The sequence below is a fragment of the Neolamprologus brichardi genome, chromosome 20, assembly GCF_056152115.1.
Source record: "Neolamprologus brichardi isolate AB-2024 chromosome 20, ASM5615211v1, whole genome shotgun sequence".
Taxonomy (NCBI): domain Eukaryota; kingdom Metazoa; phylum Chordata; class Actinopteri; order Cichliformes; family Cichlidae; genus Neolamprologus; species Neolamprologus brichardi.
This window is the reverse complement of record NC_142123.1, coordinates 11809137-11824475: the sequence shown is the minus strand read 5'-3', so window position 1 is coordinate 11824475 and position 15339 is coordinate 11809137. Positions and strand designations below refer to the sequence as shown.

General features: G+C 40.2%; 1 protein-coding gene across 1 annotated transcript; it reads left to right on the top strand.

Annotated features, from left to right (window-relative positions):
• Window positions 1–372: 372 nt before the first annotated feature.
• On the top strand, window positions 373–11054 carry e2f1 (E2F transcription factor 1). Its single transcript, XM_006785280.3, has 7 exons — window positions 373–1742; window positions 1990–2089; window positions 2941–3160; window positions 3321–3473; window positions 3754–3868; window positions 3959–4241; window positions 7702–11054. The coding sequence occupies exons 1-7, from the start codon at window positions 1491–1493 to the stop codon at window positions 7941–7943; spliced, it is 1365 nt and encodes a 454-aa protein (XP_006785343.1). The 5' UTR covers window positions 373–1490; the 3' UTR covers window positions 7944–11054.
• The last annotated feature ends 4285 nt before the right edge of the window (window positions 11055–15339 follow it).

Here is a 15339-nt window from a genome sequence, read left to right as displayed (position 1 = left end):
CCAGACATGTTTTGTTATTATTAATGTTATTATTATTATTAGTAGTATTTGTGAGAAACTCTTCTCGAACACGAGACCGGCAAGAAGAACTGCGGTTAATAGTTTTTTTTTTTTACTCCGACAACAACAAAAATGTAAATTTATATTAATTACAAACAACTTGCTTGACATCTGCCTGATAAATTAAGTATATTTGCTTCAACTAAAATAAAATGTTTTATTTTTCCAAGTTCCGCGAACGCGCTTCTCATCGATTTATCTGCGTTCGTAACGTGACAGACACCCGCTTCTGCCAATCAGAGCTCCTCGGCCCCGCCCCGCGAAAAGCGCACAGCTCGGACCAATCCCGACCGACTGCTTGGCGCACGTGTTGGTTTCGCGGCAAAAAAGATTTCGCGCGAAAACCGTCAGGGGCTTGTTTAGATGTAGATCAGCTGAGACAATAACAACAATAAAGGACGATAACGGGGTAATGACGGCGGTTTAACGGGTGGATTGCGGCCGGGGTGAGCAGGCGAGGTCCACCGATTGTTATGTTGAACCGTGCGCTTGTTTTTCGCCGCTTTATGTGCTTATATTTCCAGTTTTGTCGGACTGCTTCCTGCGTGCCCCAACAAAACAAGGGGATTGAACAACTGCCGCTAATAAGTTAGCTAACATGCTAATCTGCCCTATATATTCATATTTGACCACATCTATGTACTATCCGCTGGACTGATGCTCGCTTTTATAGATATAGTCTCAAAGATGATTTTAAGTTCCCGTGATGCTTTTTTGCGGCGTGGATATTTTGTTCTGATCGCTCACTTCTGTAAGCTGCTGTAAAGTTTTAATAGCCTCTTAACTTCGCTCGGTGTTTAATACAAGGAGAAGTAATATTGTTCTACCGGCGTGACCTGCGAGTTTGGCGGCTGCTCGAGTTTGTTTTGTGTCCCTGTTCGAGTCTTTGTCATTTGGTTGGAAGCTAGCTCGTTAGCCGGGGTGGTAGCTGTTCAGGGGCAGTGTGGCCAGGCCTCGGCTCTACTGTACTGACAGGAGAGATGAAAACAAAAGGTTAGCTTGCTCTCTTTGCTAGCTTGCCAGAGTGGATTTCTCCCACGGCCAGTTTCGGACTGGTTCTCTGATAACTTATTCGCGGCGGAGCTTTTATAGTATGCATTTAGCAATATTTCATGTGCCAAATTTCCTGTTTGGCAGCACACCCTGGCTTGCTGTTTCAGCCTCAGCCTGAGTTTTAGGACGTGGCTTTACATTGCTGTGGTGTAATCAAAATGTTTAACAAAATAAAACAGTTTATGAAATGTTCCACCTGCTAATGAACTCATTCGAGACAGTTTTCACGAGAATTCACCCTTGTTGCCTTTATTCACAAAAAAAAAATGGCAGATATGAGTCGGTGCTGATACTGTCATAACAGCACCTTAGTTTATAACCACCACAACCACCGCCACCCAAGTCCAGTGAAGAGGGGCTCCTGGTGACACACTGCAATGTCAGAGACTCTGATAACAGGGCAGACATCGGAGGATCTGTTAGCAGACTTTGAGACTTTGCTGAACTCTGGGAGTATCAACTTGGACGAGGACCACCAGATAGTGATTATCACCAGCCCCAGCAATGAAGGACTCCACCCAGCCCCTGCCCCGACGAGCACGGGGGAGATCCTGCTGTTCGCCACTCCGCAGGGCCCAGCTGACGTAGGGATCCAGGACAAGAGGAGACCACCTCTGGGAAGGCCACCGGTGAGGAAGGGAGGTGTGGGAGGAAAGGGGAGAGAGAGAGAGAAAGTGAAAGAGCAATAAGGGAAGTGGTTAAACTGAGGAGTTGTTCGTTTACATACTGCACGTAGCAGAGCTGCTGTGAGTTACCCACCTGTTGCTGGTATCAGTTTAACATTTCTCTGCTCGTAAACAGTGCGTGTCTGTGTCAGCAGTTTGTCTGTTACTGTCTTACGTCTGTTTCTTACTCCAGACATGTGTGTTCCTTCAGGTAAAAAGGAAGTTGGACCTGGACAGTGACCATCAGTATGTCAGCACCACTCGACCTTCCACAGGCCAGGCACCGCTTTCCACTCCTGCTCCTCCCAGAGGTACAGCTGACAGCCCACACCCCACACTAAAAAATCCTTGCTCACCTTTGCCCTCAGTCATTGTCATAAAAGCAGCCGTTCTTTTATCAGCACGGCCTGTCATCCTGTCTCCTCCAGGCTGGCTGTATTGAGAGAAACTTACAAATATCTGTCTATTCAAATAATGGAGAGACTGTTTTTTTGAGAATGGAGCAAGAGAAGAGGCGTTGCGGTTTATCAGTTCATTTGATCCCTTTCATTTGCAGTATTTGGGCTCACTGCATGTACCAAAAGGATCAAATGATGGACTTGAAATGGAAAAGCTACACGTGACACACACATTATATTAATTGGTATAATGTAGAAATATGAGTCTATCCCTCATGCAAGATAGACTTCTGAATTGTTAGAAATGCAGTCCATGTGGATTTCCACTGGGATCTGTTTGGAAGGAGATGGATGCAAAGCAACTTTTCAGTATCAGTCATTGACGATATGCACAGCTGGATAGCAGAGAGGAGCGAGGGGGGAATTCTTTATTTTTATATATCAAAAGCACAGTGGTTAGCACTGTTGCCTCACAGCAAATGGGTCCTGAGTTCAGTTCCACCATCAGGCCAGGGTCCTTCTCTGTGGAGTTTGCGTTTGTGTTCTCTCCAGGTACTCTGGCTTCCTCCCACTGTCTGAAGACATTGTAGTTAGTGGGGTTAGGTTAATTGTAACCCTAAATTGCCCATTGGTGTGACTGAGTGTGTTGTTGTCTGTCTCTATGCGTTAGCCCTCTGACAGACTGGCAACCTGTCCAGGGTGTACTCTAGACCAGTAATATGTGCATTTCTTTTAATTCTTGTATGTATTCTCTTTCTGCCCAGTTCCTCGGAACACGGCAGAGAAGTCTCGGTATGACACTTCTTTGAACCTGACCACAAAGCGCTTTCTGGACCTGTTGTCCCAGTCGGCCGACGGCGTGGTGGATCTGAACTGGGCGTCTCAGGTGCTCGATGTTCAGAAGAGACGCATCTACGACATAACCAATGTCCTGGAGGGGATCCAGCTCATCTCCAAGAAGTCAAAGAACAACATCCAGTGGCTGTAAGTGTTCAAAGATGCCTAAAACAGCAAATGAAAGAAATCTGGGAACGGGAGCAGGAACTGTGGCAGAATAAATTTGAGTGCTTGGTGTGTGTGTGTGTGTGTGTGTGTGTGTCTGGTGAACCTAAGCAGTCAGTTTTTCTCTCGTCTACCCCTGCAGTGGTAATCGCATTGATGCGGCTCTGGTTTCCCGCCATAAGGAGCTGCAGAGGGAGGTGTGTGACCTCACAGATGCTGAGGAGCAGCTGGATGAGCTCATTTCCAAATGCAATCTGCAGCTCAGATTGCTCACAGAGGACCCACAGAACAAAAAATATCCTTTTTGTTTTGAGTATCAGGTTGTCTAAAGTGGTTACAGAGCTCGGAGTGTTGCCGTGTGCAGACTCGTCACGTGTGCACAGCTCTGTGATCTCTAAGTGATGAGCTGCGATCTGTTAAACGGAAAGCGGCTCTAGCAGCAGCAGTGGAGCCGAGCTAGACACGTGATGCTTGTGACTTGTGCGTCACTCAGAAACAGATGTCAAAAGACAGATGGCCTAAACATTTACATCAATGAATAAATGAAATTATTCCTTAATCGCTGAGTTCATCACGTTGGGGTATGTGCGCTGTCAGGACTTGAGGCAGTCGTTCGATTCCCCCGACCAGCTGGTTATGGTGATCAGAGCTCCACCAGAGACCCAGATGCAAGTTTCAGAGCCCTCTGAGGTAAAAGCTTTGAAAACATTTTGCCCAGGTCACTGGACTCACTGTTGTTGGAGTTTCTGCTAACAGTGCACATCTGCACGCACATCCCAGGGTTACCAGGTGTCGCTGAAGAGCACGCGAGGTCCGATCGACGTCTTCCTCTGTCCAGAAGACAGCTCTGGCGTCTGCAGCCCTGTGACAGGAGGCAGTCCCTCTAAACCCATTGCCGACCCTTCCCTTGTTCAACCTCCCACACAACCCACCGACCAATCACAACCCAGAACCTGCTCAACAGCCCTGGAAGTGGGTTTATCATCTCCAGCATCCACATCATCCACTGTAACAGCAGTGTCGCAACAGGACCCCTCATCACTGGTGTTAGGCGGCGACACAGGTGAGCGTTGTAAATAAACCACATTTATGTATTAATTTGTATAATTATCATCAGGAACTATTTTAAGGCCACTTCTGCGTAACACAGTCTGTTTCCAACATTGATATTTTAGCCAGTGCAGACAAAACATGAGGAGAATGTTTGCCTCACCTTTCTTGGACTGATATATTTCCTGGACGGTTTTTTTTTAGACCACAAATATTTGCTTCACAGGTAACCGAAGAAGGAGAACAGCAAATAGGTGGAATTAATAACATATCAAACTTGGCAGGAAGTCCCACAATTTTGCTTAAATTTTTACCAAGGACATCAACCTGAAGCGTTTCCTCAGGTTGAGATTATCGGCAGGCTCGGGAGAATCCACAGTCAGTGGGAGACTCTCAGCTGACAGGGTTTTGTGGTTTCAAAGTTTTATTAATGTAACCTACTACAGATCTCTTCACACTGAACTTTTTGTGTGTTCCTTGGACATGTGGAGAGCATCTGTGTAGGAAAAGATCTTTTATTTAATTTAAAGACTTTTTTTTTATAGTATTATTCGTTTTATCTTTATTATATCACTATATATAGTGAGAACACTAAACAAATGAATAATAAAAACATATTCATGGTTTTGTGTAAGCTATGTATTCAGTGTAGAGATGGACCGATCCGATATTACGTATCGGTCCGATACTGACCCAAATTCCTGGATCGGATATCGGACAGAAATAAAAAATGTAATCCAATCCATTAAATATCAAAAAAGCACCTCACAAAACTTGCTACAAGGCGTAACCCGGCTCATAACCTAGCACGTTGCAGCAGTGTGCGTCACGTGATAGAGTGGCTGTGTGTATTTGTAGCCTCGCTACCAAACCAGCATTTCATCTCCAAGGAAGTTTTCCCAGAGAGAAGTAAAGCAAGTGTGTAAGTTCATCTCTGAATGTCTGTAAAGCATTCCAGCGTTAAGCTTAACAACCGATGTATGGAGCGACTGCCTCTGCCTCTCTCCCTCTCCTGCTCCTACTTCAAACGTGAAACTGATCAATGATCAGCTGATCGGCTTTTCTGTCGCGAGTCCGTCTCTCGTTTGTTTTTGGCCCACTTCTCACCAGAAAGAGGAAACCAGCGGCTGAACAACAGCAGCACGTTTAAGCTTTATAAGCTGTTGTTAGAATTTATTTAATATTACTTTCTACACCAGGATCCTTTTCTACGTAGCTGACGGCTGGTAACTGTGCAGGGGCGGATCTAGCAAAGTTTAGCCAGGGGGGGCGATAGGGCATGAACAGGGAAAAGGGGGCACAAAGACATACTTTTCTTTCTTATTCTCATTTAAAATGTCTAGCTTTTAATAAATAATTATCTGACTCTTACACCCAAAGTTTTAATCTGATGTAAAATATATATATATAAGTCCATTACTGTATATAGTAACTGTTAAGTCTAATATACCCTAGTAAGCTATAGTACTTTTTCCTTTGGGAAGGTACCATCTGTGCAGTCTGCAATTTTGTTGAAGAAAGATGTTGAATCTATTTAATTATTCTTGAAAAATAATTTATTTCTGTGCATTTTCCCCCTGCATCAAATTAAATTTGATTACATCGATTAAGCATCATGAGGTGGAGGGTGGTTTGTTTGTTTTTTGCTGGGAGTTTGCAACCCTATTAGTTAGGTTGCTTAATATTTCTGCTAAGTACTCTTTAAAATACCAGAATAGGAAGGATGGAGCAGGTTCAGATTAGTATTGCTGAACTATGAAATATTTTAGGTGCAGTGTATTTTTTACATACAGGTATAACAGAATAGCTTTAGTGTTGTTATTTATTTAAACTTGAGTATAAACTTATACAAAATGCAGCAAGATATTAAAAAAAACGTTTTATTGATTAAAAACCACACTATATCGGATTCATATCGGTATCGGCAGATATCCAAATTTATGATATTGGTATCGGACATAGGGTCGCGGGGGGCGCTGGAGCCTATCCCAGCTGTCATGACATAAGCGGAAGCGAATGGATGGATGGTATCGGACATAAAAAAGTGGTATCGTGCCATCTCTAATTCAGTGTATAAGACAAAGTATTGAAGCACAGGCAGATATGGATGGCGGCACACTCCACGTCTCATAAAGTGCCACTGCACTAAAAATAGTTTATCAGAATGTATCTAGAAACATACAGGAACACATTAACATAAACACAATGTCAACAGTGAACATGTAACATTGACATGATGTCACAGTTTGTTCTGAGCTATTATACAGAACTTGTGAGGCTTTGAGTTTTATAATAATAGGGTTCCCAAAAGCTATATAGATGATGATAATCCTTCCCATAGTATTGTCCATATTGATGTAGGATTTAACACAGCAAAGCATAACTACATCCTGTAATCATTATTGTAAAATTAACACATTTTAGTGCTAAAACCCCAAAAAGGTAAATGAAGCTTAGATTTCTGCTTTAATTACGGTTACAGATTTGACAAAGTAAGAATAAATTAAAACTACTACCAATTCTCCCAATATATACATTTAGTCTGGCTCAGTTCAGAAACTTTGTAACACTTTTTTTGTAATAGTAGACACTTAGTCTTGTAATATGAGACCTTCAACATTTTGTTGTTGTGTCGGTCGGAGCGAGTTGTGTATTTACTAGAAATGGCATTTGCAACAGTTCACATTGATTGTTGTTCTAGCTAGCTACTGCATTTTATCAACATTTTCAACTTGCAAGACCTCTGACTTTACATAATATTAAATTCTAACAGTGAAGGTGACACAATGACACTACAACACTGTCGTGCTCTACCTGCAGTGCTTGAAAAAAATCAACTTCTAGCTAGCTAGTTGGTGTGGACATGAACATTTGTGCTGATGACTTATTGCTGGAAATTGCTTGCTGGTTGCTATGCAGATGTATATTTATCTCGGGTAAAAAAGTGAACTGCATCTTCACTTTTAAGGGTATGAAAAGGTAGATGCAACACTTGAACCCGTGCCTGCCTCCCTAGTGTTTGTGGGATCTGTTGAGTCCTTCTTTTAAATGCAGACACTGTTTTCACTGCTGACACTTTGTGTCATCAAACAGGTGGCTTTAATTGCATTAATCAGTACTTGTAGAATGCAGTCATCCTCTTCCTGCTGTGCCACGTCAAAATGTCTACAGTGGAAAAAGCTTTGTTTGAGGCACTGCTGCTGAAGTGTTCCTGACTCCCATAGATAAAATATTATGCACACTGGTACCTAATGCAAAACTAAGAATAAATTATTTTATTTATGGTCTTTAGCTTTGTTTTGATCATGGTAATGGACTTACTGTGCTTATTTCCAGCTCCATATTTTTTATTCTTGAGCTTTTCATGATTTATTTTGAAATAATTTTCACTAATCTTATACTGTAAGTTGCTGAAGCTCTTTAATCCTCTCTTTAATCTCTTACTATTTCTTACATTTCTCTTTCTGTGACAGAATCCATCCTGGGAGGCGACCCATTCTCCAACCTTGGAGACCTACCTGATTTTGATCTCTCACCGCTCTCTTCTACGGACTTCCTGAATGGAGAGGGCCTTCCTCTCCCATTGGATGGTTTCATCAACTTGTCCCCCCCTCACAGTCACGACTACCACTATGGACTAGAGGACCATGAAGGCATCAGTGAACTGTTTGATTGTGACTTTGGTGACCTGTCACAAGTTTTGGGGGACGATTAGAAGTTAAAAAACAAAAGAAGAGGAGCGTGTGGGCAAATGATTATAAATTCAGGCCTTCTCCTCAGTGATCTGGAGCTCCTTTAAAACAAAAAAGAAGAAAAAAAAGAATGGGAATCAATATTTTATGGACACATCATTATCAAAAATGTAGTGTTTGCATTGTGGGAGTTTGGAGAAATGTTTTGTGTATTGTTTTAATTGTGTTCCCCGAAATACCACCCTAACTAAAATCTCAAATAATTCCCCCTAAATTGTACAGCATATCATTAGCACTTCTCTTTGGCCATTCAAAAGTTTTAGACCAAGAGTTTAGCTTTAGAATAGCTATTTAAATTATTTATATGAATGTTATTTTCATATTTTGTACCTTGTGAGGTTTTCGTGTTTGATGTTTTTTTCCCAAGCGGATTGTGCAGGTGTTTTGTGTGTGTGTGTGTGTGTGTGTGTGTGTGTGTGTGTGTGTGTTTGCGTGTGTGGTGTTGGGACTCTTAGGGCTGGTTTCCTAAACACTGACATGTTATACCTCTTCAGGTTTGTTCCTCAGATGGCTTGGTCTAAACGAGAAACTTCCGCACGCGTCCAGGACTTTTAGCCCAAAGCTGCTTCAGTGAGGCCAGCTGGGCTTTACAGAAGCATTTTGGCGTTGCGGTGTAGTTTAATATTTTTCTTTCACACCCACAGCGATCATTAAAAACCCAAATCTAAAAGGCTTTTCCCTTTTTAATAATGTGGTATAAAATACTGGAGTTGTGATAGAACTGGATCCTGTAACATGGCTTCATTGTGAGCTCCAAATTAGATTTGCACAGACCCAAACTCTACCACAGTCAGTGGATTTGGATACAGTGTTACTGTCGTTAACACAAACTAAAACGGTGGGAAACTGGAACTTAAAAAATGGTAAAAGATTTACCACGACACTTTAAATGCCTTTTTTTTGTAAAGAAAACATCTGCACAGTAGTCAAGCGCTTTAAAGTATGAAAATGGCAAAGATAGAAACTCCACTGCATGACAAAAAAAAATGACCGCTTTGAAGGATCAATGTGAACTTAGCCTGAAAACTTAAGGTATGTTTTGTCAGTGTGCAGGAAACCAGGTGGGTAAAAACTAATACTGATTTGTTCTCTATTAGTTAGCTAAGCGTTTAGCCATAGTCTCAGGTGTTCGGAGCAGAGCAAAGTCTTAAATCAACTGTTTTGATGCAAAGGTGTGTGGGCGTTACGTAGGTTAATGGTAGATTTTTAAAGGTGTGTGTTTTAAAAAATTGTCGTTTAAATATTTTAGCTGTAGGTAGGTTCAAGTGAGTTCACCGGATGTCTGCAAATGGAAGTTCCTGAAACAACCCGACTGTCTGTGTCGTGTAGGTGGGGAGGAACTTCCAGCAGGTCCCGAACCCCGGACCTCCCAAACTAGTCGTTGTTTTCTGAACGCATTCAGTGTGGTTTGTTTGTCGTCCTGGGTGAATCAAAAGACAGCTGGAGCTTTACTTTTACCAATCCAATCAGTGTAAAGCAGTGACGACTCCAGGAAGGATTCTTGAAAGGAGTCCAGAGCAGGCGCATCCTGTTATTGTTCAGTACATGCACATCGAGTCAGTTCAGAAAGTTGTTTGTGATGTTCATGCCTTAAATCCATACCCAGTCAGGTCAACAGGGTGGTACATCTTATCTTAGGTGCGAGTGATCGATTCTGTGTGTCTTCTGCAACGGTCACACTGGCTTCACTGCACGTGCTACTTTGTTTTATTTTTTCACTTTTTTTGTTGTTAAGGAAACCATATTGATTTTCAGAAGTATGTGGCAATAACAGACATTTTCACATCATGTACTCAAGAGTATGAGATGATCATTGTAGTTAGAAATGTCTGTCGTATTTTCTCGTCCTAAGTTATGTAAGCTAACATTTTTTTCCCCCTATCATTCTTTAAATATTGGATTTTGTGTGTGCAGGTGCATGTGTGTGGAAAATGCACATTTTGTTTTTATTTTTTGGAATTTAATATTTATTTAAAAAGGGTACAAAAAAATTTTTTGATCTATTTTCTGTCAGGAAGGGACTTTTATTTTGGAAATCCATGCAAATCATTAATTTCTAAATGTGCTATTTGTCAATTAGCTTCTTATTCGTAGCACATTTTTTGGATTTTTGCCATGTTTTCTACTCAGTGCATTTTCCTGCCTTAAGCTGTTGTCCATGTGCAACCTTTGAATTGGCGTGTGATGCCAAAATTTGAAAAAGAGAAGTCTTTTTCGTTTTGTTGTTGATTGATTGATCTGTAACTTACTTACAGTTCAGATTTAAGTTTTTGTCATGTTGCAGGCAACATTGCTGTTCTAAGGTTGTACATGAAGTATTTTGTAGCCTTTGGGTGCCTCAGTCTCATCCAAATGTTTTAAAATGTTGTAACTGCTGTCTTGTTTCCGTATATCTTCAAAATACCATCTGAGAGGTTTTCAACTGTTGTTACAAGCAACTAGACTCCTTTTATAACAGATGATGTAACACGTTTCGTCTCCGTGTTGGACTTCAGCTCCCATCTATTGTGCTCGCCGCCCCGCTTCACAGGACAAATGCAGCAAGTGCCTTGCTGAGGTAAAGCAGTAAGTCCCTAAAAATATTCAGATCAGGAAATCTTAATGTGTGGCGTCCTGATTTTCCGCTAGTTGTATGTAGAATCTGTTTGATTTTTGTTTGAAAAACTTTGCACCTTCAGTTTAAACTCAAATCTTTTGCAATTGTAAGATTCAAAGCACGCATAAAGACACAAGTGGGATTTTTCTGAAACAATGGGCTATATTGAACTCATCATGAAATGACATTTGATCCTAGATTTATAACACTATAAAATGCACATTTTGAAAGGCAAATTTCTTTCTGTTGGAGTCACCTTAGAGTACAAAATAAAATAATCCAGATCTACTGACAAATCTTTAAAAAATGATGTGGCTTAACAGAACAGAAGTGAACGAAGTGCAGACCTAAGTTGCTGTACTCAGCTGGCTTATCGAGAAACTTAACAATCTTGTTGTTTTGTTTTTTTCTTCTTCCTTCATTCTGGTTAAAGTTTGTACTTGTGATTTACTTATGGATCCCAATATGCCCTTTTGTATCGAAATGTCTTTTGACAAAATAAAAATAACTATTTTCATTTGAATCATTTGTGTCGCAAATTGTTTTTGTGTGATGTAAAGAAAATACGAGGTATAGTCTTGTTATTACGTAGTTAAACCTTCACTAGTATTCTATTGAACCATGTTTGTTTACTTCAGAAGGTTGATTGTAATTTAGTACTATCAAAAACATTTCCCCCACAAAGGTTAGCAGTGGAAGTTGCACAGGAGCCACATAAAATCTGTGCTATACATTTCTGAGCTGAAAAAAAAAATTAGAGGTGGGTGGATCGATCCAAATATCATAGTATCAATACCAACACTAGCATTGGTATCGGACTGATAATTTGTCGGTACTGATATCGGCAATACTGGCCCTGTATTTAGCTGCTATTGGATCGATACCAAACTTTGTAGTGTGGCACAGCACTACTGTGGCCACCAGACTGCTGAACACTGACCACTAACACTTCATAGACACTTCACTGTCACTTATCGAAACCACAACACGTATGCACTCCATATTGTACATAAATCCCATTTTTGCACAATATTCATCTGCTGACTTCTGTATTTGTTATATAGAGGTATATACACCCATGCACGTATACTATATGTATGTATAGATGTATGCATAATTAGTAATGTGCATACATTCTTATATTTGTACATATATTTATTCTTATATTTCTCATATTTCTTATTCTTATATTTTGCTTTGTTTCTTGTGTTTCTTGTATTTTGCACACCGCTGCTGCTTGTGAAGCTTGCACACAAGAATTTCACTCGCATGTGCTGCACCAGTGTGCCAGCACCACCAGCAATGATGTGACAATAATGTTTGATTTGATACATGTTAAATGACAAGATATATGTGTTCAAATAGCATCAATTAACACACAACTTCAGTTATTTTATTTCTATGTAATAATTCTTCATAATTAAACAATAAGAACAAGTAGTCTGATGTCCTGTAATCCTTATGATGCTATAACTTGAAATACAATAACACATTAAGTTTTTGTACAAAGTATCGGTATCAGATCAGTATCATAGACGCCACCCTGAATTTTACCTGGTATCAGATCGGAAAGGAAATCAGTGGTATCACATGTCATTAGTTAAACAATGTGTATTTGTGACCCGGTAGTGTAACAGGCTACACCCTCAGCATTTTCCAAGTGGCATGTGAGGAATCTGGGTTAGACTGGCTGTAGATCAGTCCTGAAGTTAGTGATAATCATATGTATATATGCACAAACAGGCATTTCTCTCAACTCCCTGGCATTTTATACTGTAGTCAGAACATTCAAAATAAGCCTACTCCTTTTATGAGCAGTCACTGTTTAGACGGTGACTTTTTCCTCTCCTTTCTTGTAATTTGAACTCTACAGCCAAAGCAGTCTTTAAATGACACAATCGAAGGCAAACTCTGCACTTGCTATAGTCTAAAGACCTCGTATGACTTCATTTTAATTAAACAGTGAGGAGACAAGCCGCAATGAAATTGCTCAAATGTCCAATTAGTTTTTGAGCCGTTGAAAATGACGGCACTGTGCAAAAATGGCTGTAATTCCTGAAGGGTTCAGTCCTTTATATTGACTATAAGGACTTTAAAAATATATCTGAAGTTCTTTGTGATATAAAAATGATAAATCATAAATGTATTCATCTAATCCTGCAAGTCCATCACCACACATTTGACTGGCTGACTCACAGTGCTGCCGTGCTGCTGCTCAGCATTTGATCACTGACATTATTGTGTTTCACTTATAGTAATGGGTAATGTGGAGGGCGTTTTTCAGACATCAGGAGATTTTTTTTTTCCTGGGTAGACTCTGTGAATCTAACATGCATGTGTGGGGTAGCGAACTCTCCATGAAAAGGCATCGAGAACTTCACACAGAGATGCCCCAGCTGGCCTGCGGGTTCTTGCTTGCACGCTAACCACTGCACAGCTGTTTATCATATTGACGTAAATGCAATGTCGCCCCTATGCCACTAGAGGGAGCGCTACACTCTTGCAGTCCACTTGCAACATCATTCAGGGAAATGTGTGATGTGTTTGTGTTACAGAAACAGGTGGGGAGTCTGTGCAACCTTTCTGCTGATGAAAGTCAGTCCTCTGTTAGTGCTTTGTTTTCCGGACCCACTAAGTGAAAGGTATGAAAATATGTTTTAAGGTTTGGTTTAAAGCACACAAACTTCATTTCACACTGTTTCATAAACTCATGGATGAACTTTGAGTGTCATCAAAATGAACCACAGTTTTTTATCTCAGAAGCTAAAGATGTAGACTATTATATTAGAGTTGTTCTGTTTGATTGTGTTTTGTGAACTTTTAATAGAATATCAAATAACAATGACAATGCGCTGCAAGATGTTCTCGGTCTATATTTTAAAATACTGAATATTTCATGGAGTACATAGAGTATCATTAATGACTCAGAGGCAAATGCAAATTTCATTAGGGTGATCATTCTGCAGAAGACTTTGGCAGGTTTTAGATGTGTCAGCAAGCGTCACATGAAACCTGTGTCATTTTCTAGAGAAAGTGAATCATAAACTTAATCATAAACCACACAATTTCTCTGGAAGTTTGAAGTGATATCAATCGAATGCTTGACTAGTGAATACTTGAAAAGTTGGAGGGTGTGTCTTCTGCTGGTATGAAGTCTGAAATGTTTTAAATCAACTGTTTTGATGCAAAGGTGTGTGGGCGTTACGTAGGTTAATGGTAGATTTTTAAAGGTGTGTGTTTTAAAAAGTTGTCGTTTAAATATTTTAGCTGTAGGTAGGTTCAAGTGAGTTCACCGGATGTCTGCAAATGGAAGTTCCTGAAACAACCCGACTGTCTGTGTCGTGTAGGTGGGGAGGAACTTCCAGCAGGTCCCGAACCCCGGACCTCCCAAACTAGTCGTTGTTTTCTGAACGCATTCAGTGTGGTTTGTTTGTCGTCCTGGGTGAATCAAAAGACAGCTGGAGCTTTACTTTTACCAATCCAATCAGTGTAAAGCAGTGACGACTCCAGGAAGGATTCTTGAAAGGAGTCCAGAGCAGGCGCATCCTGTTATTGTTCAGTACATGCACATCGAGTCAGTTCAGAAAGTTGTTTGTGATGTTCATGCCTTAAATCCATACCCAGTCAGGTCAACAGGGTGGTACATCCTATCTTAGGTGCGAGTGATCGATTCTGTGTGTCTTCTGCAACGGTCACACTGGCTTCACTGCACGTGCTACTTTGTTTTATTTTTTCACTTTTTTTGTTGTTAAGGAAACCATATTGATTTTCAGAAGTATGTGGCAATAACAGACATTTTCACATCATGTACTCAAGAGTATGAGATGATCATTGTAGTTAGAAATGTCTGTCGTATTTTCTCGTCCTAAGTTATGTAAGCTAACATTTCTTCCCCCTATCATTCTTTAAATATTGGATTTTGTGTGTGCAGGTGCATGTGTGTGGAAAATGCACATTTTGTTTTTATTTTTTGGAATTTAATATTTATTTAAAAAGGGTACAAAAAATTTTTTTGATCTATTTTCTGTCAGGAAGGGACTTTTATTTTGTAAATCCATGCAAATCATTAATTTCTAAATGTGCTATTTGTCAATTAGCTTCTTATTCGTAGCACATTTTTTGGATTTTTGCCGTGTTTTCTACTCAGTGCATTTTCCTGCCTTAAGCTGTTGTCCATGTGCAACCTTTGAATTGGCGTGTGATGCCAAAATTTGAAAAAGAGAAGTCTTTTTCGTTTTGTTGTTGATTGATTGATCTGTAACTTACTTCAGATTTAAGTTTTTGTCATGTTGCAGGCAACATTGCTGTTCTAAGGTTGTACATGAAGTATTTTGTAGCCTTTGGGTGCCTCAGTCTCATCCAAATGTTTTAAAATGTTGTAACTGCTGTCTTGTTTCCGTATATCTTCAAAATACCATCTGAGAGGTTTTCAACTGTTTGTGTTACAGAAACAGGTGGGGAGTCTGTGCAACCTTTCTGCTGATGAAAGTCAGTCCTCTGTTAGTGCTTTGTTTTCCGGACCCACTAAGTGAAAGGTATGAAAATATGTTTTAAGGTTTGGTTTAAAGCACACAAACTTCATTTCACACTGTTTCATAAACTCATGGATGAACTTTGAGTGTCATCAAAATGAACCACAGTTTTTTTTATCTCAGAAGCTAAAGATGTAGACTATTATATTAGAGTTGTTCTGTTTGATTGTGTTTTGTGAACTTTTAATAGAATATCAAATAACAATGACAATGCGCTCCAAGATGTTCTCG